Source organism: Coregonus clupeaformis, chromosome 14 (genome assembly GCF_020615455.1).
Source record: "Coregonus clupeaformis isolate EN_2021a chromosome 14, ASM2061545v1, whole genome shotgun sequence".
In the NCBI taxonomy this organism is placed as follows: domain Eukaryota; kingdom Metazoa; phylum Chordata; class Actinopteri; order Salmoniformes; family Salmonidae; genus Coregonus; species Coregonus clupeaformis.
In genome coordinates this window covers 14028620-14050454 of record NC_059205.1, presented here as the reverse complement: position 1 = coordinate 14050454, position 21835 = coordinate 14028620, and the positions used below count along the sequence as shown (strand labels likewise).

Below are 21835 nucleotides of genomic sequence, written 5' to 3'. Positions count from 1 at the left end.
GTAATAAAAAAATAGCTGTGTCATTATTCAGAATTGTAAGCCTATGGCTTCATAATTTGCGGGGCTTAAATTTGGAGACCCAGGCCGAGGCTGTAACCTATAGAAACCAGTGAGCACTGACCGTAGAGCCGAACCTACAGAGTTGATTTATGCGGTCTATAATTTTTTTATTATATGCCCAGATTTTTTTTTTTTTTACAATTTCTAATCACATTAAATATTTTCCACTATCAGTAGCCACAGTCAATAATATCCACATACATAATGAATGTCACTTTAGTGCAGTGACTGTTAGTTTCCATCAATTTGTATCTTACACTTTGCATCATTCCATTACATCGTTAGTATACCTTTCTTTCCTCTGTCACGTCTGTGTGGTTGTTCCTGAGAGTCGCTAGCAATTGTGGATCATCTTAGGTTAACGTATTACAAGTTGTGCAATAATTTGGGACATGTAGCCTAATTGAATCATTATGGAACACAGACCATACATAGCAGTTTTAACATGGAGCCTAGCACACGGTTCACGACGACTGACTTTTTTTTCAACCCCAATTGTACACTTCTCGCCTTCCAATATTTCATGGATTGAACAATTGAATATGGCAACTTTCAGGATGAATCAAATCATTATTTTTGATTCACCAATATATTTTGTGCTATATAAAGGCTCTCCAACCCTGTTTATGTATGATTTATAAATACTTTCCTAACCCTAAATAATTTACAATATTTGTTTTAACCTACCAATTATTTACATCTTTCTTCATTGATCCATATTCTGAACCCGTTATCTAGATATACAGTGCATTCGGAAAGCATTCAGACCCCTTCCCTTTTTCCACATTGTTACATTAAAGCCTTATTCTAAAATGGATTAAATACATTTTTTGCCTCAGCAATCTACACACAATACCCCACAATGACAAACCGAAAACAGATTTTTAGAAATGTTTGCTAAATTGCACACACACACACATATATATATATACACATATATGTATATACATATATACAGTGAGGGAAAAAAGTTTTTGATCCCCTGCTGATTTTGTACGTTTGCCCACTGACAAAGACATGATCAGTCTATAATTTTAATGGTAGGTTTATTTGAACAGTGAGAGACAGAATAACAACAATGAAATCCAGAAAAACGCATGTCAAAAATGTTATAAATTGATTTGCATTTTAATGAGAGAAATAAGTATTTGACCCCTCTGCAAAACATTACTTAGTACTTGGTGGCAAAACCCTTGTTGGCATTCACAGAGGTCGGACGTTTCTTGTAGTTGGCCACCAGGTTTGCACACATCTCAGGAGGGATTTTGTCCCACTCCTCTTTGCAGATCTTCTCCAAGTCATTAAGGTTTTGAGGCTGATGTTTGGCAACTCGAACCTTCAGCTCCCTCCACAGATTTTCTATGGGATTAAGGTCTGGAGACTGGGTAGGCCACTCCAGGACCTTAATGTGCTTCTTCTTGAGCCACTCCTTTGTTGCCTTGGCCGTGTGTTTTGGGTCATTGTCATGCTGGAATACCCATCCACGACCCATTTTCAATGCCCTGGCTGAGGGAAGGAGGTTCTCACCCAAGATTTGACGGTTCATGGCCCCGTTCATCGTCCCTTTGATGCGGTGAAGTTGTCCTGTCCCCTTAGCAGAAAAACACCCCCAAAGCCTAATGTTTCCACCTCCATGTTTGACGGTGGGGATGGTGTTCTTGGGGTCATAGGCAGCATTCCTCCTCCTCCAAACACGGCGAGTTGAGTTGATGCCAAAGAGCTCAATTTTGGTCTCATCTGACCACAACACTTTCACCCAGTTCTCCTCTGAATCATTCAGATGTTCATTGGCAAACTTCAGACCCACGTGTATATGTGCTTTCTTGAGCAGGGGGACCTTGCGGGCAACTGCAGGATTTCAGTCCTTCACGGCGTAGTGTGTTACCAATTGTTTTCTTGGTGACTATGGTTCCAGCTGCCTTGAGATCATTGACAAGATCCTCCCGTGTAGTTCTGGGCTGATTCCTCACCATTCTCATGATCATTGCAACTCCACGAGGTGAGATCTTGCATGGAGCCCCAGGCCGAGGGAGATTGACAGTTCTTTTGTGTTTCTTCCATTTGCGAATAATCGCACCAACTGTTGTGACCTTCTCACCAAGCTGCTTGGCGATGGTCTTGTAGCCCATTCCAGCCTTGTGTAGGTCTACAATCTTGTCCCTGACATCCTTGGAGAGCTCTTTGGTCTTGGCCATGGTGGAGAGTTTGGAATCTGATTGATTGATTGCTTCTGTGGACCGGTGTCTTTTATACAGGTAACAAGCTGAGATTAGGAGCATTCCCTTTAAGAGTGTGCTCCTAATCTCAGCTCATTACCTGTATAAAAGACACCTGGGAGTCAGAAATCTTTCTGATTGAGAGGGGGTCAAATACTTATTTCCCTCATTAAAATGCAAATCAATTTATAACATTTTTGACACGTATTTTTCTGCATTTTTTGTTTTTACAAAATCAGCAGGGAATCAAATACTTTTTTCCCCTCACTGTACATACACACATATATATAGACATACATACATATACACACATATATATATACCCATATATATACACACATATATACATATACATACAGTGCTATGAAAAACAATTTGCCCCCTTTCTAATTTTCTCTACTTTTGCATATTTGTGGTACTGAATGTTATCAGATCTTCAACCAAAACCTACTATTAGATAAAGGGAACATTAGTGAACAAATAACACAACAATTACATATTTATTTCATAAACCAAGTTATGCAACACACAATTCCCCTGTGTGAAAAAGTAATTGCCCCCTTACACTCAATAACTGGTTGTGCCACCTTTAGCTGCAATGACTATCATTTGTTTTTCAACAGTACAATGACCCAACACACCTCCAGGCTATGTAAGGGCTATTTTACCAAGAAGGAGAGTGATGGAGTGCTGTATCAGATGACCTGGCCTCCACAATCCCCCAACCTCAACCAAATTGAGATGGTTTGGGATGAGTCGGACTGCAGAGTGAAGGAAAAGCAGCCAACAAGTGCTCAGCATATGTGGGAACTCCTTCAAGACTGTTGGAAAAGCATTCCAGGTGAAGCTGGTTGAGAGAATGCCAAGAGTGTGCAAAGCTGTCATCAAGGCAAAGGGTGGCTATTTGAAGAATCTCAAAGATAAAATATATTTTGATTTATTTAACACTTTTTTGGTTACTACATGATTCCATATATGTTATTTCATAGTTTTGATGTCTTCACTATTATTCTATAATGTAGAAAATAGTAAAAATAAAGATTAACCCTTGAATGAGTAGGTGTTCTAAAACTTTTGACCGGTAGTGTAGAATGAGCTCATGGGCTCACATGCAGTGTTTGATTAGATTTTTTTTATAACATTTGCATTTATGTCAGTGATTAGAGGGACAATAGAGTGCTGAGTACCAGGCAGTTAGCAAGTTTGGTAGGCTACTAATGACCATCAGCAGCATCAGAGCTTGGAGAAGCCTAATTACCGTGACTAAACGGTCACATGGAATTTGACTGCCATCATGACTCGTGACCGCCGGTGTGGTGGTAATACGGTCATTGTATCAGCCCTAGCCATCGCACAGTTCCATGGTTAGTGCAGGCAATAGACAAGGGTATAGCCTACTATTGTATACTATGCTCCCTATTATAATTCCATGTACCTTAATCTTCCAACATTACCATGGGTTAAAGAAATGAATGTCAATTTTCTAAATAAATCAAACCACCGTTTAGTTTCTTTTGTGCGTTTTTATAAATACTTTCCTAACCCTAAATAATCTACAAGATCAGAGTATTTTTAAATCTACCAATTGGTGATGAAACAGTTGGTGATGAAACCCGCCCGCAATTGCTAATAATCCATCTGCAACCACCTGACTATTTGTGATAAAGTGAAAATCGGAGGCCCTAACACGCTAATAAAGAAAATGCGATATAGGCTACAGTCAGAGACGGCTGAACATTTTTTTTTACAGGGGGTGCAGGATTTGTTTTGCCTGATTTAGATATTTCTGGTTATTTCCGACATTTTGGTAGGCTTGTTAGTCAACTTGTCTATAATTAGATACATGCCGCTTCTCTTCTGTCTTATGTTGCCTTATAAGAATAAAAATAAACCCTTGCTCACCAGAATGTCATAATTGAAGCATTCATTCTATCTAGTTGACATTGGTAAAGTTCTGTCATCTCTGCTTCTTTCTCGGAGCAAACACATTTAGGGACCGGGGAGAAAATGCAATAACTCTAAAGAAACTGGAAAGATTTTCTTTGCAAAATGTCCAAATGATATCAGTTTGAACAGTAGGCTACAGTTCCCTTGATGTGCCATAGGCCTAATTGAAGTCCCTGTCTTCCCAATGAATTTTGACTGCAAAGTAGGCCAACCTAACCTGGCAGAATGATATAATGATTTGTATCAAATTATATCATGTCCGGGTGAAGTATTAGTGTGTGTGTACAATGTGGACGGGAGTGGTAATGGGGGCATTCGGTCACCGCTCTCATTGTACTGTGCTGCTCCTAGACGGAATGAATCATACAAGTGAAAGGGGATTGCGCTTGAGTAGGATATTCCGAAATGCCCTGCTTTTCTTATAACAAAAAAGAGACTGCAGAATCTGCATGAATTGGAAATAGATAAAGCACGAATGGCAATCATAAGCATACAGATGTTGATGTGTTGGCTATTTTGTAAGCCTACCCCTAATTTCATATCAAATTATTTGTTTAAACAATCATGATTACATTCTAATAGAGTAATTTCTGGGATTTGATTTAGCACAAAATATAGGTCTAATATTTTATGCTCAGAAAGCAAATTATGCAAATGAGGGATTTGTGCCTTATTTAGTCATATGTATAAATTGCTGCAGATGTTGCAGCGCTCTTCTCTTCTACACCAATCTGTATGGAGCACCCTGTTAGGCAGGCCCTTATGTATGGACAGGACACTATCATATTGCTTGTATATCCTATTCCCATAGGGCCCAATTCAGACTTAGGAAATCTTTTCCTTTTTTACGCATTTTGATTTAAATGCCCACACCAGTAGAAATCCACTTTTTCGAGCTGAAAGACGAAGGCCAGAGCTTACCCATGATGTTGCACAACTATTTTAAGTCAATAAATCATAGTTTTAATCAAAGTATGATATATTTGGGCTTGAAGTGACAAATCCGAACTGCCTACTTCGTGCAAATGTGTGTGAATGCGGTGTCTTTTCCTATGATATGACATGAAAAAAATGTCAGCCTACGTTCCGTTTCAGGGCTGGGTTTTATTTGAATGTTACCACCCACCAGCATGGCATTATTTATTGATCAGAAACCGCTGCAAAGTTGTATCCACTTGGCTGCCTGAGCCATGGAGCAAATTAAATGTTACACCTATCAAAGCAGTGGAGTGTGTAGTGAGGCAAAACTTTAGCGGTCAAAACCATTCGACTTGGGGCGCTGGGGAGAGCGTTTTTTTTCAAAATGCTGTCATATCACACAATTTTAATATTGATAAAATTGTCATATATACACTGCATGGAAAAAGTATGTGGACACCCCATCAAATTAGTGGATTTGGTTATTTCAGCCACACCCATTGACAGGTGTATACGATCGAGCACACAGCCATGCAATCTCCATAAACAAACAATGGCAGTAGAATGGCTCGTACTGAAGAACTCAGTGACTTTCAACGTGGCACCGTCATAGGATGCTACCTTTTCCAGTTCGTCAAATTTCTGCCCTGCTAGAGCTGCCCCGGTCAACTGTAAGTGCTGTTATTGTGTTAAGTGGAAACGTCTAGGAGCAACAAAAGTTCAGCCGATAGACATGGCAGCTCTGTTTCTTGCTCATAAGCAACTGCAGTATTTTGTTATTTCTTACATTATTGTAAGAATGTATTTTTTTTGTTATTACATACAGCCGGAAATAACTTTTGGATATCAGAGCGGCGGTAACGCACAAGCATTCCGACCAGAAATACGACTTTCCCGAATTGGATCCTTTGTTCGTACCCCCCAAGGCAATTGAACTTATCCCAGAGGCTAGAAGTCCGCTCCGAATATCTTTTCTCCGCCGGTCCGACTCAGGGTCCACCACTTCCGAGTATATTACTCACTAATGTTCAGTCCCTGGACAATAAAGTAGACGAGCACAGGGTGAGGATCTCCTTCCAGAGAGACATCAGGACTTTAACATACTGTTTCACGGAATCATGGCTCTCTCCGGATATACTGGCCCGTCCATACAGCCAGCTGGGTTTTCAGTACATCGCGCAGACAGGAATAAAGAACTCTCCGGGAAGAAGAAAGGCGGAGGTGTATGTTTCATGATTAACTACTCATGGTGTGATTGTGGTAAAGTACAGGAACTCAAGTCCTTTTGTTCACCCAACCGAGAATACACATTCAAATGCCGACCGTATTACCTCCCAAGAGAATTATCTTCGGTTATCGTCACTGCCGTGTATATTCCCCCTCAAGCAGATACCACGACGGCCCTCAAGGAACGACACTGGACTTTGTGCAAAATGATAACCACATCCTGAGGCCGCATTTATTGTAGCTGGGAACTTTAGCAAAGCAAATATGAGGAAAACGTTACCGAAGTTCTATCAACACAATGCCTGTAGTACTCACGCTTCAAAAACTCTTGACCATTGTTACTATCCCTTCCGGGATGGCTACAAGGCCCTCACCCACTCTCCCGTTGGCAAATTGGATCACGACTCCATTCTGCTCCTCCCTTCCTGTAGGAAAAACTCAAACAGGAAGTACCCGTGCTAAGGTCTATTCAAAGCTGGTCTGACCAATTGGAATCCATGCTTCACGATTTGTTTTTTCTGATCACGCCGACTGGGATATGTTCCGGGTTGCCACAGAGTAACATTGATGTATACACTGACACAGTGACTGAGTTCATCAGGAAGTGTATAGGGGATGTTGTTCCCACTGTGACTATTAAAACCTACCCAAACCAAAAACCGTGGAAAGACGGCAGCATTCGCGCAAAACTGAAAGCGCGAACCACTGCATTTAACCACGGCAAGGTGACTGGGAATATGGTCGAATACAAAAGCAAGGTGGACTGGGAATATGGTTGAATACAAAAGTCAGTACAGAGACAAAGTGGAGTCGCAATTCAACGGCTTAGATACGAGACATGTGTGTCAGGGACTCCAGACAATCACCTACAACACCCGATGTCACAGGAAGGCCAAAAAGATCATCAAGTACATCAACCACCCGAGCCATGGCCTGTTCACCCAGCTATCGTCCAGAAGGTGAGGTCAGTACAGGTGGATCAAAGCTGGGACCGAGAGACTGAAAAAAAGCTTCTATCTCAAGGCAATCAGACTGTTAAATAGCCATCACTAGCCAGCCTCCACCCAGTACCCTGCCCTGAATGTAGTCACTATCACTAGCCGGCTACCACCCGGTTACTCAACCCTGCACCTTAGAGGCTGCTGCCCTATGTACATAAACATGTAACACTGGTCACTTTAATAATGTTTACATACTGTTTTACTCCCTGACCAAGGCCCTTCTCCCCCGATTGCCCAGTTTGGCCGGGCAGCCAGCTCTAGGAAGAGTCTTGGTGGTTCCAAACTTCTTTCCATTGAAGAATGATGGAGGCCACTGTGTTCTTGGGGACCTTAAATGCTGCAGACATTTTATGGTACCAAAAAATAAATAAAAGTGTTAAACAAATCAAAATATGTTATATTTGAGATTCTTCAAATAGCCACCCTTTGCCTTTATGACAGCTTTGCACACTCTTGGCATTCTCTCAATCAACTTCACCTGGAATGCTTTTCCAACAGTCTTGAAGGAGTTCCCACTTACAGTGGCTTGCGAAAGTATTCACCCCCCTTGGCATTTTTCCTATTTTGTTGCCTTACAACCTGGAAATAAATTAGATTTTGGGGGGGGTTGTATCATTGATTTACACAACATGCCTACCACTTTGAACATGCTAAATATTTTTTTGTGTGAAACAAACAAGAAATAAGACAAAAAAAACAGAAAACTTGAGCGTGCATAACTATTCACCACCCCAAAGTCAATACTTTGTAGAGCCACCTTTTGCAGCAATTACAGCTGCAAGTCTCTTGGGGTATGTCTCTATAAGCTTGGCACATCTAGCCACTGGGATTTTTGCCCATTCTTCAAGGCAAAACTGCTCCAGCTCCTTCAAGTTGGATGGGTTCCGCTGGTGTACAGCAATCTTTAAGTCACACAACAGATTCTCAATTGGATTGAAGTCTGGGCTTTGACTAGGCCATTCCAAGACATTTAAATGTTTCCCCTTAAGCCACTCAAGTGTTGCTTTAGCAGTATGCTTAGGGTCATTGTCCTGCTGGAATGTGAACCTCCGTCCCAGTCTCAAATCTCTGGAAGAGAGAATTTCGCTGTATTTAGCGCCATCCATCATTCCTTCAATTCTGACCAGTTTCCCAGTCCCTGCCGATGAAAAACATCGGATGGTGTTCTCGGGGTGATGAGAGGTGTTGGGTTTGCGCCAGACATAGCGTTTTCCATGATGGCCAAAAAGCTCAATTTTAGTCTCATCTGACCAGAGTACCTTCTTCCACATGTTTGGGGAGTCTCCCACATGCCTTTTGGCGAACACCAAACGTGTTTGCTTATTTTTTTCTTTAAGCAATGGCTTTTTTCTGGCCACTATTCCGTAAAGCCCAGCTCTGTGGAGTGTATGGCTTAAAGTGGTCCTATGGACAGATACTCCAATCTCCGCTGTGGAGCTTTGCAGCTCCTTCAGGGTTATCTTTGGTCTCTTTGTTGCCTCTCTGATTAATGCCCTCCTTGCCTGGTCCGTGAGTTTTGGTGGGCGGCCCTCTCTTGGCAAGTTTGTTGTGGTGCCATATTCTTTCCATTTAAAAAAAATGGATTTAATGGTGCTCCTTGGGATGTTCAAAGTTTCGGATATTTTTTTATAACCCAACCCTGATCTGTACTTTGCTCCTTGGTCTTCATGGTGCCGCTTGCTTGGTGGTTCCCCTTGCTTAGTGGTGTTGCAGACTCTGGGGCCTTTCAGAACAGGTGTATATATACAGTGGGGGAAAAAAGTATTTAGTCAGCCACCAATTGTTCAAGTTCTCCCACTTAAAAAGATGAGAGAGGCCTGTAATTTTCATCATAGGTACACGTCAACTATGACAGACAAATTGAGAGAAAAAGAATATAGAAAATCACATTGTAGGATTTTTAATGAATTTATTTGCAAATTATGGTGGAAAATAAGAATTTGGTCACCTACAAACAAGCAAGATTTCTGGCTCTCACAAACCTGTAACTTCTTCTTTAAGAGGCTCCTCTGTCCTCCACTCGTTACCTGTATTAATGGCACCTGTTTGAACTTGTTATCAGTATAAAAGACACCTGTCCACAACCTCAAACAGTCACACTCCAAACTCCACTATGGCCAAGACCAAAGTGCTGTCAAAGGACACCAGAAACAAAATTGTAGACCTGCACCATGCTGGGAAGACTGAATCTGCAATAGGTAAGCAGCTTGGTTTGAAGAAATCAACTGTGGGAGCAATTATTAGGAAATGGAAGACATACAAGACCACTGATAATCTCCCTCGATCTGGGGCTCCACGCAAGATCTCACCCCGTGGGGTCAAAATGATCACAAGAACGGTGAGCAAAAATCCCAGAACCACATGGGGGGACCTAGTGAATGACCTGCAGAGAACTGGGACCAAAGTAACAAAGCCTACCATCAGTAACACACTACGCCGCCAGGGACTCAAATCCTGCAGTGCCAGACGTGTCCCCCTGCTTAAGCCAGTACATGTCCAGGCCCGTCTGAAGTTTGCTAGAGTGCATTTGGATGATCCAGAAGAGGATTGGGAGAATGTCATATGGTCAGATGAAACCAAAATATAACTTTTTGGTAAAAACTCAACTTGTCGTGTTTGGAGGACAAAGAATGCTGAGTTGCATCCAAAGAACACCATACCTACTGTGAAGCATGGGGGTGGGAACATCATGCTTTGGGGCTGTTTTTCTGCAAAATGACCAGGACGACTGATCCGTGTAAAGGAAAGAATGAATGGGGCCATGTATCGTGAGATTTTGAGTGAAAACCTCCTTCCATCAGCAAGGGCATTGAAGATGAAACGTGGCTGGGTCTTTCAGCATGACAATGATCCCAAACACACCGCCCGGGCAACGAAGGAGAGGCTTCGTAAGAAGCATTTCAAGGTCCTGGAGTGGCCTAGCCAGTCTCCAGATCTCAACCCCATAGAAAATCTTTGGAGGGAGTTGAAAGTCCGTGTTGCCCAAGCGACAGCCCCAAAACATCACTGCTCTAGAGGAGATCTGCATGGAGGAATGGGCCAAAATACCAGCAACAGTGTGTGAAAACCTTGTGAAGACTTACAGAAAACGTTTGACCTGTGTCATTGCCAACAAAGGGTATATAACAAAGTATTGAGAAACTTTTGTTATTGACCAAATACTTATTTTCCACCATAATTTGCAAATAAATTCATTAAAAATCCTACAATGTGATTTTCTGGGGGGAAAAATTCTCATTTTGTCTGTCATAGTTGACGTGTACCTATGATGAAAATTACAGGCCTCTCATCTTTTTAAGTGGGAGAACTTGCACAATTGGTGGCTGACTAATTACTTTTTCCCCCCACTGTACACTGAGATCATGTGACACAGATTGCACACAGGTGTACTTTATTTAACTAATTATGTGACTTCTGAAGGTAATTGGTTGCACCAGATCTCATTTAGGGGCTTCATAGCAAAGGGGGTGAATACATATGCACGCACCACTTTTCAGTTATTTATTTTGTATAATTTTTTTCATTCCACTTCACCAATTTGGACTATTTTGTGTTTGTCCATTACATGAACTCCAAATAAAAATCCATTTAAATTACCGGTTGTAATGCAACAAAATAGGAAAAACTACTTTTGCAAGGCACTGTAGGCTACTGCTTTTGCTGTTCGTTAGGCCTACTCATCTTGTTGGCTGACGAAAAGTGAATGTGGACAGTTCTTCCAATATCTTCAATATGCGCCTCGGAATTGGATAAGGACGTGTGCAGTTGCGTCTCCGATGCGTCTGTCTTCACTTGTAGCCTGTGAGAAAGACCCGATCATGTGATAGAGAGCCATGTGAGTGAGAGGTGCTTTGGCACGCAGCCGGGAGAAGGGAATTATAATTATTATATTCAGCCCAAGGGCACAACGGCCAAAAAAGGCATGGATTTTTTGGGGGGGCATTACGTCCACACAAAGGGGATGCCGCCGGGAATTGAGGTATTATCAAGTGCTTGTCAAATTGTGAATGAGAGACTGATGAAGTGTGTACAGTCTGCGCAAAAAACAAAGCAGAGCTCATGCCCTTCATGCAACTTTTTTCAAATCTTCATTAGGTCGCATCATGCAGCCTTAGAAGGTATTAAACATTGTAACATATAGCCCAACATTTGTATCACAAGTAAAGTACATGAATAACTCTAAATTAAGCATATAGGAGTATCTGTTTTTTTGTTAACCGCTCAACACAGAATAACTGCATGTGCGCACTCCCTCAAATCGTTTGGAGAAAATATCCTTTCCATTTAATTCAGCTATGTTCAATTGTATTCTTCATACTTTAAAATAATGCCACGGAATTCTAAGCAAATCTTGTCTGTTAATGTAGTCTATTTCAGAAGTTCATTTTTCTTCATACCATGTTTCTTTAGACCTGTCTAAAATAAATAATGGATTTATTGTGATGGTATAGGTTATATTAAATGGATTTAGACTTTTTTAAATGTAGATGTTCCAAAGGTCTGCATCAGTGGCTTGTAGGCTATGCGTGAAAGCCAGGATATGCTAAATGTGTTTATTACCGTGAGACTGGCAGTTATTTTCTTGACAATCACCGTCTGACAAAATGTCATGACCACCACAGCCCTAGCGATGACACAGCCAAGTATTGCGCCATGCGTGGGGTTCAAACTGTTATGGCTTGGTCTGCGCTCCGATTTCATTATCCATGTCTTTTTTTATATTATTAACTGTTACTAAATTATCATCAGCAAAAACCACATGGCTGTGACAGCATTTACAGAGGAAGCAAATGACGGAACACGAAACAATCTAATTAAATAGAATGATAATGTAGGCTATACCAACTGAAGGGAACTAACAGTAAATTGGCAGTCGAATATGTGTTGTTATTAGGCCTACTGACGGTCGATACTGAATGTGGCTAATATTTAACATGATAGAAATAGGAGACAGAAAGTCAGGGCAGTCTATAATTAAGACATTCGAGAGTGCCCATCCCTGCAAATTAAAAGGCCGTACAATTTAAATTCTGCATAATGGCACAGCATTTCAAAAACTTTAAAAGACACTAACAGCTTACAGACGGTAGGCAATTATGGTCACAGTTATGAAAACTTAGGACACTAAAGAGGCCTTTCTACTGACTCTGAAAAACACCAAAAGAAAGATTCCCAGGGTCCCTGCTCATCTGCGTGAACGTGCCTTAGGCATGCTGCAAGGAGGCATGAGGACTGCAGATGTGGCCAGGGCAATAAATTGCAGTCTGTACTGTGAGATGCCTAAGACAGTGCTACAGGGAGACAGGACGGACAGCTGATCGTCCTCGCAGTGGCAGACCACGTGCAACAACACCTGCACAGGATCGGTACATCCGAACATCACACCTGCGGGACAGGTACAGGATGGCAACAACAACTGCCCGAGTTACACCAGGAACGCACAATCCCTCCATCAGTGCTCAGACTGTCCGCAAAAGGCTGAGAGAGGCTGGACTGAGGGCTTGTAGGCCTGTTGTAAGGCAGGTCCTCACCAGAGTCGCAGTTTTGTCTCACCAGGGGTGATTGTCGGATTCGCGTTTATCGTCAAAGGAATGAGCGTTACACCGAGGCCTGTACTCTGGAGTGGGATCGATTTGGAGGTGGAGGGTCTGTCATGGTCTGGGGCAGTGTGTCACAGCATCATCGGACTGAGCTTGTTGTCATTGCAGGCAATCTCAACGCTGTGCGTTACAGGGAAGACATCTTCCTCCCTCATGTGGTACCCTTCCTGCAGGCTCATCCTGACATATAATAATAATATAATAATATGCCATTTAGCAGACGCTTTTATCCAAAGCGACTTACAGTCATGCGTGCATACATTTTTGTGTATGGGTGGTCCCGGGGATCGAACCCACTACCCTGGCGTTACAAGCGCCGTGCTCTACCAGCTGAGCTACAGAGGACCACAATGCCATGACAATGCCACCAGCCAAACTGCTCATTCTGTGCGTGATTTCCTGCAAGACAGGAATGTCAGTGTTCTGCCATGGCCAGCGAAGAGCCCGGATCACAATCCCATTGAGCACGTCTGGGACCTGTTGGATCGGAGGGTGAGGGCTAGGGCCATTCTCCCCAGAAATGTCCGGAAACTTAAAGGTGCCTTGGTGGAAGAGTGGGGTAACATCTCACAGCAACTGGCAAATCTGGTGCAGTCCATGAGGAGGAGCTGCACTGCAGTACTTAATGCAGCTGGTGGCCACACCAGATACTGACTGTTACTTTTGATTTTGACCCCCCCTTTGTTCAGGGACACATTATTCCAATTATGTTAGTCACATGTCTGTGGAATTTGTTCAGTTTATGTCTCAGTTGTTGAATCTTGTTATGTTCATACAAATATTTACACGTTAAGTTTGCTGAAAATAAACGCAGTTGACAGTGAGAGGACGTTTCTTTTTTTGCTGAGTTTATATATGTGTGTGTGTGTGTGTCTTTCGCAGCAATTTTGTAAACAGACCTTGTAGTGTTCGTCTTTTCCTTCTCTCCCTCGCTGTCCTTCTTCTGCTCATTGCCCTCTCCAGCAGGTTTTCCAAGGAACGGTTTCTGATGGTCATAAAGGGGAGTAGTGTTACAGAGGGGAAGAACCATTTTGCAAAAACATGGGGAAAATATAAAGAGATTTAGATATTTGTAAAGAATAAAGAGACTACAGTTTAAATCTCAGCTAACCTTGCTGTGTCTGGCTCCATCGATGGTCATGTCCTTCTCTTCCTCCTCCCCAGATCCTCGATTTTTGCGCTGGGGGGCTTTTGGGGCCTCAGTTGAATCCTCAGGTTGACTAACTGTCTCCTTATCCTGGGATATGGTGTTTGTCTGAGGTTTCTCAGGCTAAAGGATAGATAACAGGTCAATTAATTATGTATTGGGCAAAATATCATACATTTGAGCAGGCGAGTCACAGTTATAAGCACACATCTCTGTCATTTAACCAACATATTGTTACGATAAGAATTATGGGCGTTTGTGTTTTAGCATCATTAGGTCTCCTTAAGTTACGTCTCTGCTTGTCTACTAGGCTATTAAGTAAGACATACAGTACATGACAATGGACTTAATAATCATATAATCTTTTGTCACCATTGTTTTGCGGTAAATTGTTTCTTATGTTCATTGTGTGATATACAAGTGCAGCATGTAGACCTAAAGAGATCCCAGCAAAAGCACACCTAGGCCTATCCCACGTACTTTGTGACAACATATATTCACTGAAAAATCATTTTGCCTCCATCTTTCACTACTACAGAAAACCATGTTATTCATAAATCAGAAACCGTTCTTGTAAACATCTTGAACAGATTGATTTGATCATTTGGACAAGGTTCCCTTGAACATGAATGAAATAACATATTCTGATCTCCAATGTACCATTGATTGTCACTGCTTGGGTGGTCCTGTCAAACCTAGGCCCTGACAGAATAAAAAACAAAAACAACCAAAAGAGAAACCTAAAAAGAAAATCCCAAGTACTACATGGTTAATGAACATTACTTTCCCATATTGCTGTTGGGGTTTGATCATTGTTGTTTCACGGATTGAGTGAAAGAACACCTATAGACCACTCACCTTTCTACCACTGGGAGTGGTGCGGGTTTTGCCCTGGGAGGACGAAGATGAACCAGACGAATGTGAGGAGGATGACCCAGAGTCAGAATCTGAGGAGTCACTAGATGAGGAAGCCTGTCTTCCCCGCTTCTCTTCTTTCTTTTGACTTCTCTCCCTTCCCCGGTCTACATTGCCCTCTTCCGGTGGGGGTGAGGGAGGTACCACAGCTTCTGCTCGACCCGAGGGGACGTTTCCTGCACCCACCCCTTTTTCACCTCTGGCCATCTCTCCCACTTCCTGCTTGTCTGTCTCCTCCTTATCTGCTAGGACCTGCTCCTCTGACGCAAGCTCCTTAGCCTTTTCTTCTTCAGGACTCTTGCCTAGCGTGGCAATCACTGGGGTCTCTGGCCCTGTCGTGTCTGCTGCAGGTGGTCCAGAAACAAGGACCCCCTGTCTTGCAGGCATCTGTGGTACTGCCTGTCCAGCAGAAGGATTGGGCCCCTGCAGAGTACCTTCCTGCTCTTGTTCCCCAGGTTTTCTTGGGGACTGGAGAGCTGAGGCCTGAGGATGGGGGCTGTCAGAGAACGTACGGGGCCTCTTGATGACCAGGGATGCAGAGCAAGATTGGGATAGAACTGGGGGGTCTCTCAAGAAACGGAACTTCTTGAAGGAGGACTGGGGTGACAGAGGCGTTGCTATAGTTGGTGACAGGGGCGTACCAGATTCAGCTGGCTGGTTGTCTCTCGATGCTGTTTGGGGTAGGGATGGCACGTGGGACTTCCCACCCTCCTCTGTTGCCGCCATTCTACCTGCTCCTGTGGAGAGGGGAGGAGTGGGCAGGGGGGTAAGACCAATCTCACGACCACGTTTCCATGGAGGAAGATGACTCTCCCTCTCAGCCACCTTAGCCCTTTCCTTATCTTGTTCCAAAGTGCTCTCCCTCTCCACTTTTTCTCTCTGCAGGGCCTTCTGTTCTAAAACCCTCTCCTTCTCCTCTCTCTCACGTTCCAAAGCTTTTTCCCTCTCCACTCTTTCTTTCTCCATGGCTCTTTCTTTATCAAGGGCTTTCTCCCTTTCAATTCTTTCTTGCTCCAAAGCCCTTGCCCTCTCCTCCCGTTCCCGCTCTAAAGCTTTCTGCCTCTCTAGCTCTAAAGCTTTCTCCTGCTCAACTCGCTCTTGCTCCAAAGCCAATTCCTTCTCTATACGCTCTAGCTCTAAAGCTTTCTCCCTCTCCTCCTGTTCCCGCTTCAAAGCTTTCTGCCTCTCTAGCTCCAAAGCTTTCTCCTTGTCAACTCGCTCTTGCTCCAAAGCCTTTTCCTTCTCTATACGCTCTAGCTCTAAAGCTTTCTCCCTCTCCTCCTGTTCCCGTTTTAAAGCTTTCTGCCTCTCTAGCTCCAAAGCTTTCTCCTTCTCAACTCGCTCTTGCTCCAAAGCCTTTTCCTTCTCTATACGCTCTAGCTCTAAAGCTTTCTCCCTCTCCTCCTGTTCCCGTTTCAAAGCTTTCTGCCTCTCTAGCTCCAAAGCTTTCTCCTTCTCAACTCGCTCTTGCTCCAAAGCCTTTTCCTTCTCTATACGCTCTAGCTCTAAAGCTTTCTCCCTCTCCTCCTGTTCCCGTTTCAAAGCTTTCTGCCTCTCTAGCTCCAAAGCTTTCTCCTTCTCAACTCGCTCTTGCTCCAAAGCCTTTTCCTTCTCTATACGCTCTAGCTCTAAAGCTTTCTCCCTCTCCTCCTGTTCCCGTTTCAAAGCTTTCTGCCTCTCTAGCTCCAAAGCTTTCTCCCTCTCCAACCGTTCTTGATCCAAGGCTTTCTCCCTCTCCAGCCGTTCTCGCTGCAAAGCTCTCGCTGTCTCCACCCTTTCTCGTTCAAGAGCTTGCTCCCGCTCCCGCTCCAGAGCCCTTTCCCTCTCCTCCCGCTCAAAAGATTTAACTCTTTCTTTTTCTATTGCTCTTTCCCTCTCCTCTCTCTCTTGCTGCAAAGCTCGCTCTCGTTCCATGGCTCTCTGCCTTTCTAACTCCATAGCCTTCTCTTTCTCAAGCTCAAGGGCCCTCTCTCTTGCCATAGACTTCTCTCTCTCTTCCACCAAAGCTTTCTCTCTTTCCTCCCTCTCTCGTTCAAGAGCTTGCGCCCTCTCTCGCTCCAAAGCCCTTTCCCTCTCCTTCCTTTCTGCCTCCAAGGCTTTCTCCCTCTCCTCCCTCTCTTGCTCCAAAGCTCTTTCCCTCTCCTTCCTTTCTGCCTCCAATGCTTTCTCCCTCTCCTCCCTCTCTAATTTCAAAGCTCTTTCCCTCTCTTGCTCCATGGCACGCTGTTGCTCAAATATTCTCTGTCTTTCCAGCTCCATGGCTCTAAGTCTCTCTTGCTCAAGGGCTTTTTCTCTTTCCCTCTCTGCCTGCAGCTCCCTTTCCTTGTTTTCTTGTTGCCATGCAGCATCTCTCTCTTCCATTATAGTGGGCCTAAGCACACTCACAGGAACTTGACTGTGGGGGAGATGGCCTCCAAGTACACCCTGGTTGGTGACTGGAACCAGACTGGGGAAGGGCAAACTGGCTGCAGCATTGGCTGTGTGGGTGATGGCAGACACTGTGCCCTCTTGAGGACCTCTACCAGGAAATATTGTTGCAGTTGCAGCATTGTTGTCCTGCCTCTCTGCCTCCCCACGTCCATGCCACCCAACTCCAGAGAAAGCCCCTTCTGATGCCATCTTGCGTGCCAGCAGGGTCAGTGGGCCAGGCTTGCGCTCTGCGTTGCTTTGTGGTTCTGGACTGCTACTACGACTGCCACTGCTAGAGGAGCCAGAGCTGGATGTACTGGAAGTACGCTGCCTAGCCGGGAGCTCACCTGGACTAGGGGGGCTTTGTTTAGGGGTATCAGGCAGTGGGAATGATAACTCTGGGGGAGGGGAGGGAGGAGGGGTAGGCTGTCGAAGCTGCGGAGACAACAGGGGAGGGATGTGCTGTGGGGGTTGGCGGGATCCTTCAGACCTCTCTCTTGCCAGCTGGCCTCTTGGTGGCTCTCCTAGATTCCTCCTCCTGGCACCGCTATTCCAGTCCTCATCCTCACCATCCTCGTCACCTCCGTCGCTGTCATCATCGCTATCTGCTGGGACTTGGCTAGAGGTTGGGACTCTCTCCTGTCGCTGCCCACCACCAGCTACACGCACAGACAGAGAGGCCACGGCAGCAGGGGCAGAGGTAGGCGAGGTAGAGGCAGGTGGACCAGACACATGGCCGTCTTTGGCCCTGTGTCCCTCTCCCTCGCTTGCCGGGCCTGCTAGTCCCTCTCCCTCGGAGGGGCCAAGCGGCTTGTGTTGGTCAACCAACACGGGTGCGTCATCCTTATGAGGACGGAAAGGGAGATGAGATTGAGTTTGTTGCAAGGCTATGCCAGAGTATCTCCAATGCATGCAATTGTTCAGGCATACATTAAAATTGCATGCAAGATTGTGTTAATCATGCAAGATTCTCAGACATGCAAGCTTCTCTCAAACATGCATGTTGTACAACAGGGGTGTATTCATTACACAGATTCTGTTTGCAAAACGTTTCTTAAACGGAAGCAAAAGGAAGGAAAACGGGGAGGGACCTAGATGAATTTGCCCAATAGAAACTCTCTTTATAGTTATAAAATGGAATGCAAACGGAAAAATGATTACCACCCTGGAGACTCTTAAAAACAGAAAGAATACAGCGATTAGTCTGCAACTAACCTGGTCTGGGGCAGCACAGGCAGAGCTGTTATTGCCCTGTGTGTGGTCCTCTTGGTCTGTATCTGGAAAAACATAGTAGTGATATGTAATGAGGCAAAGTACCCGACCTGATTTGATTTATAAAGGAAGCGTGCTCAGCACAGGCATGGAACTGACATGTAAACTACACAGGCTTAAACCCCAAGCCAACATGTAAAGGTGAGGGGGTGCACTGCCAACTTACCATCATCTTCGACTGCTTCCCGGGCCTCTCTTTCCAGACGCTGCCTCAAGAGCTCCTGCTGTTTTGCCAGATACTGCTTAATGAAGCTGTTCTGGCTCATCTCTTCACCAATCTGAAATAATCAGACAGACCATAAGACTTAAAAAGTCCTTGCCCATAACCATCATATTGGCTTTACACCCCCTGCTATATTGTGGATAAAGAGTTACCTGTCTAACAGAACACAGAGGGTGTTCTTTAATGGAAGCCTCACCAACATAATCCAGGTAGAATCAGGAATTCCCCAGGACAGCTGTCTAGGCCCCTTACTTTTTTAAATATTTACTAATGACATGCCACTGGCTTTGAGTAAAGCCTGTGTGTCTATGTATGCAGATGACTCAACACTATACATGTCAGCTACTACAGTGACTGAAATGACTGCAACACTTAACAAAGAGCTGCAGTTAGTTTCAGAGTGGGTGGCAAGGAATAAGTTAGTCTTAAATATCTCTAAAACTAAAAGCATTGTATTTGGGCCAAATCATTCACTAAACCTCAACTAAATCTTGTAATAAATCATGTGGAAATTGAGCACGTTGAGGTGACTAAACTGCTTGGAGTAACCCTGGATTGTAAACTGTCATGGTCAAAACATATTGATACAACAGTAGCTAAGATGGGGAGAAGTCTGTCCATAATAAAGCACTGCTCTACCTTCTTAACAGCACTATCAACAAGGCAGGTCCTACAGGCCCTAGTTTTGTCGCACCTGGACTACTGTTCAGTCGTGTGGTCAGGTGCCACAAAAAGGGACTTAGGAAAATTGCAATTGGCTCAGAACAGGGCAGCACGGCTGGCCCTTTGATGTATACTGAGAGCTAATATTAATAATATGCATGTCAATCTCTCCTGGCTCAAAGTGGAGGAGAGATTGACTTCATCACTACTTGTATTTATGAGAGGTATTGACATGTTGAATGCGCCTAGCTGTCTGTTTGGACTACTGGCGCACAACTCGGACACCCATGCATACCCCACAAGACATGCCACAAGAGGTCTCTTCACAGTCCCCAAGTCCAGAAAAGACTATGGGAGGCGCACAGTACTACATAGAGCCATGACTATCTATTCCACATCAAGTAACTGATGCAAGCAGTAAAATTAGATTTAAACAACAGATAAGAATACACCTTATGGAACAGCGGGGACTGTGAAGTAACACAAACGTAAGCACAGACACATGCATACAAACACGATAACATAAGCACTATAAACACACACATGGATTTTGTACTGTAGATATGTGGTAGTGGGTGGAATAGGGGCCTGAGGGCACACAGTGTGCTGTGAAATCTGTGAATGTATTGTAATGTTTTTTAAATTGTATAAACTGCCTTAATTTTGCTGGACCCCAGGAAGAATAGCTGCTGCCTTGGCAACAGCTAATGGGGATCCATAAGAAATAAAAATATTGAAGAAGTAATTAGAGAAACTGCCAAATACCTACACAAGGAGCTGATTGAATTGTTATGGTTCATGCTAAAACATGCAACTTCTTCATACTGTAACTCTCACCTGGGAGTTTGGCTGCAGTCCTATGTGATGGTGTGAGGTTCTCTGGAGGTTCTCCAGCATGAGAGCCTGTCACAAACATAATGATCACACACACACACAAAACAGTAAACACAAATTGGAAACTGGCTAAATTATTATTAATTGTTGTATGTTGCATTGCATCTGATAATCATGTTGTTAAGTTAGCTACATGATGGACTCATTAGAAAGCATTCACATTAACAGGGCAGACAACCATGCAAGTTATTCCTTCAAAACAAAGTCAAGATAAAATATTCGTAGTAGCAGAAGCATATACTGGCCGATATCGACTAAATACAAATACTTTTATTTTCAACTGAGAGCTAACGCTAGCTAGTAGGATTGATTTAACTAGACTTGAAAACGACAATGGTTGCTAGCTAGCTGTTGCATTTCACGCTGCTTGCAATTCACTTGTATTGCTAACATTACATATTCTAATTATACAATGAAGTACTAATTCATCGAAGACCCGGGGCCCCAAAACATTTAGATTACTTTTATTCATTCATTAATTGTTTTGTTTACTAGTGCCTCCCAAAGCTTGCTAGCTTCTAGTACAGTAGATAGCGAGCTACTTTACAGGCGCGTCCACGTTGTATAACCTCCCCCCAACTCGTGCACACCAACAAAGCGCGGACCGTGCCGCCGCCGACAAAACTACCAGTAACTGTTAGCTGGCAGCTAACGTTAGCTACCAGCCGTGTCTCACATAAACAACACACGTCCATTTAAACTTTGGTTAACAACTTATTCAACGAACAAGCCATTTGAAATGGTACAACATAGCACAAAGCTTCCAACGACGACAAAACATGACCACACAAAGTAAACAGCACACTGTAGCTATTTTATTTTATTTTATAAACTAGGCAAGCACTCCGGCCTGCAAGACAAGCATCGGCCAGTCTCTAGCAACACCGAGGTTTAGCGACTGCAGGTTATAAACGGTCTCAAATCCTTAACAAAACTCACCCCTTTGAGCCTCTTAATGAGAGCATTTTTCTGTCCGCTTTTAGGAAGCCCCCGCTCCTCTAAAGCAGCTTTCAAATCCGCCACCCGTAGAGATTGTAGCGGCCTCCCGTCCAGCGTAACGTCTTCGAGGTCCGCCATTTTCCCTTTCCTCAATAGTTCGCTTCAGCAACGCCTTCCTTCAACCAACGTCTGAGTAGTCAAAGTGTAAACTGAATTTAATTATTACATAGTTTGATTTTATTCATACATTCGATGGTGGAGTGTTACCCATAAACGCTATTCACTGTGAATTTGCATAAATAAGATACCTAAACATTATTTTGAAAATGTCCTTTCCCAGATTCTAATTTTATTTGTGCCAACAGGGGGCACTCTTTCACGTGTCAAAATCATCTCTGTTGGAT

The 21835-nt window shown here is 43.7% G+C and overlaps 1 protein-coding gene across 1 annotated transcript in view; it reads right to left on the bottom strand.

The window, feature by feature from the left end:
* acin1a (apoptotic chromatin condensation inducer 1a) overlaps nt 1-21601 on the bottom strand; it is a 29353-nt gene extending 7752 nt beyond the window's left edge. The window contains exons 1-7 of the mRNA XM_041896524.2: nt 21432-21601; nt 20436-20501; nt 18879-18990; nt 18656-18717; nt 14975-18283; nt 14081-14239; nt 13869-13954 (exon numbers count right to left, since the gene is read on the bottom strand). Coding sequence (XP_041752458.2) covers nt 13869-13954; nt 14081-14239; nt 14975-18283; nt 18656-18717; nt 18879-18990; nt 20436-20501; nt 21432-21569 — 3932 coding nt within the window. The 5' untranslated portion in view covers nt 21570-21601. The remainder of the gene's footprint in view (nt 1-13868; nt 13955-14080; nt 14240-14974; nt 18284-18655; nt 18718-18878; nt 18991-20435; nt 20502-21431) is intronic.
* Nucleotides 21602-21835: the final 234 nt, after the last annotated feature.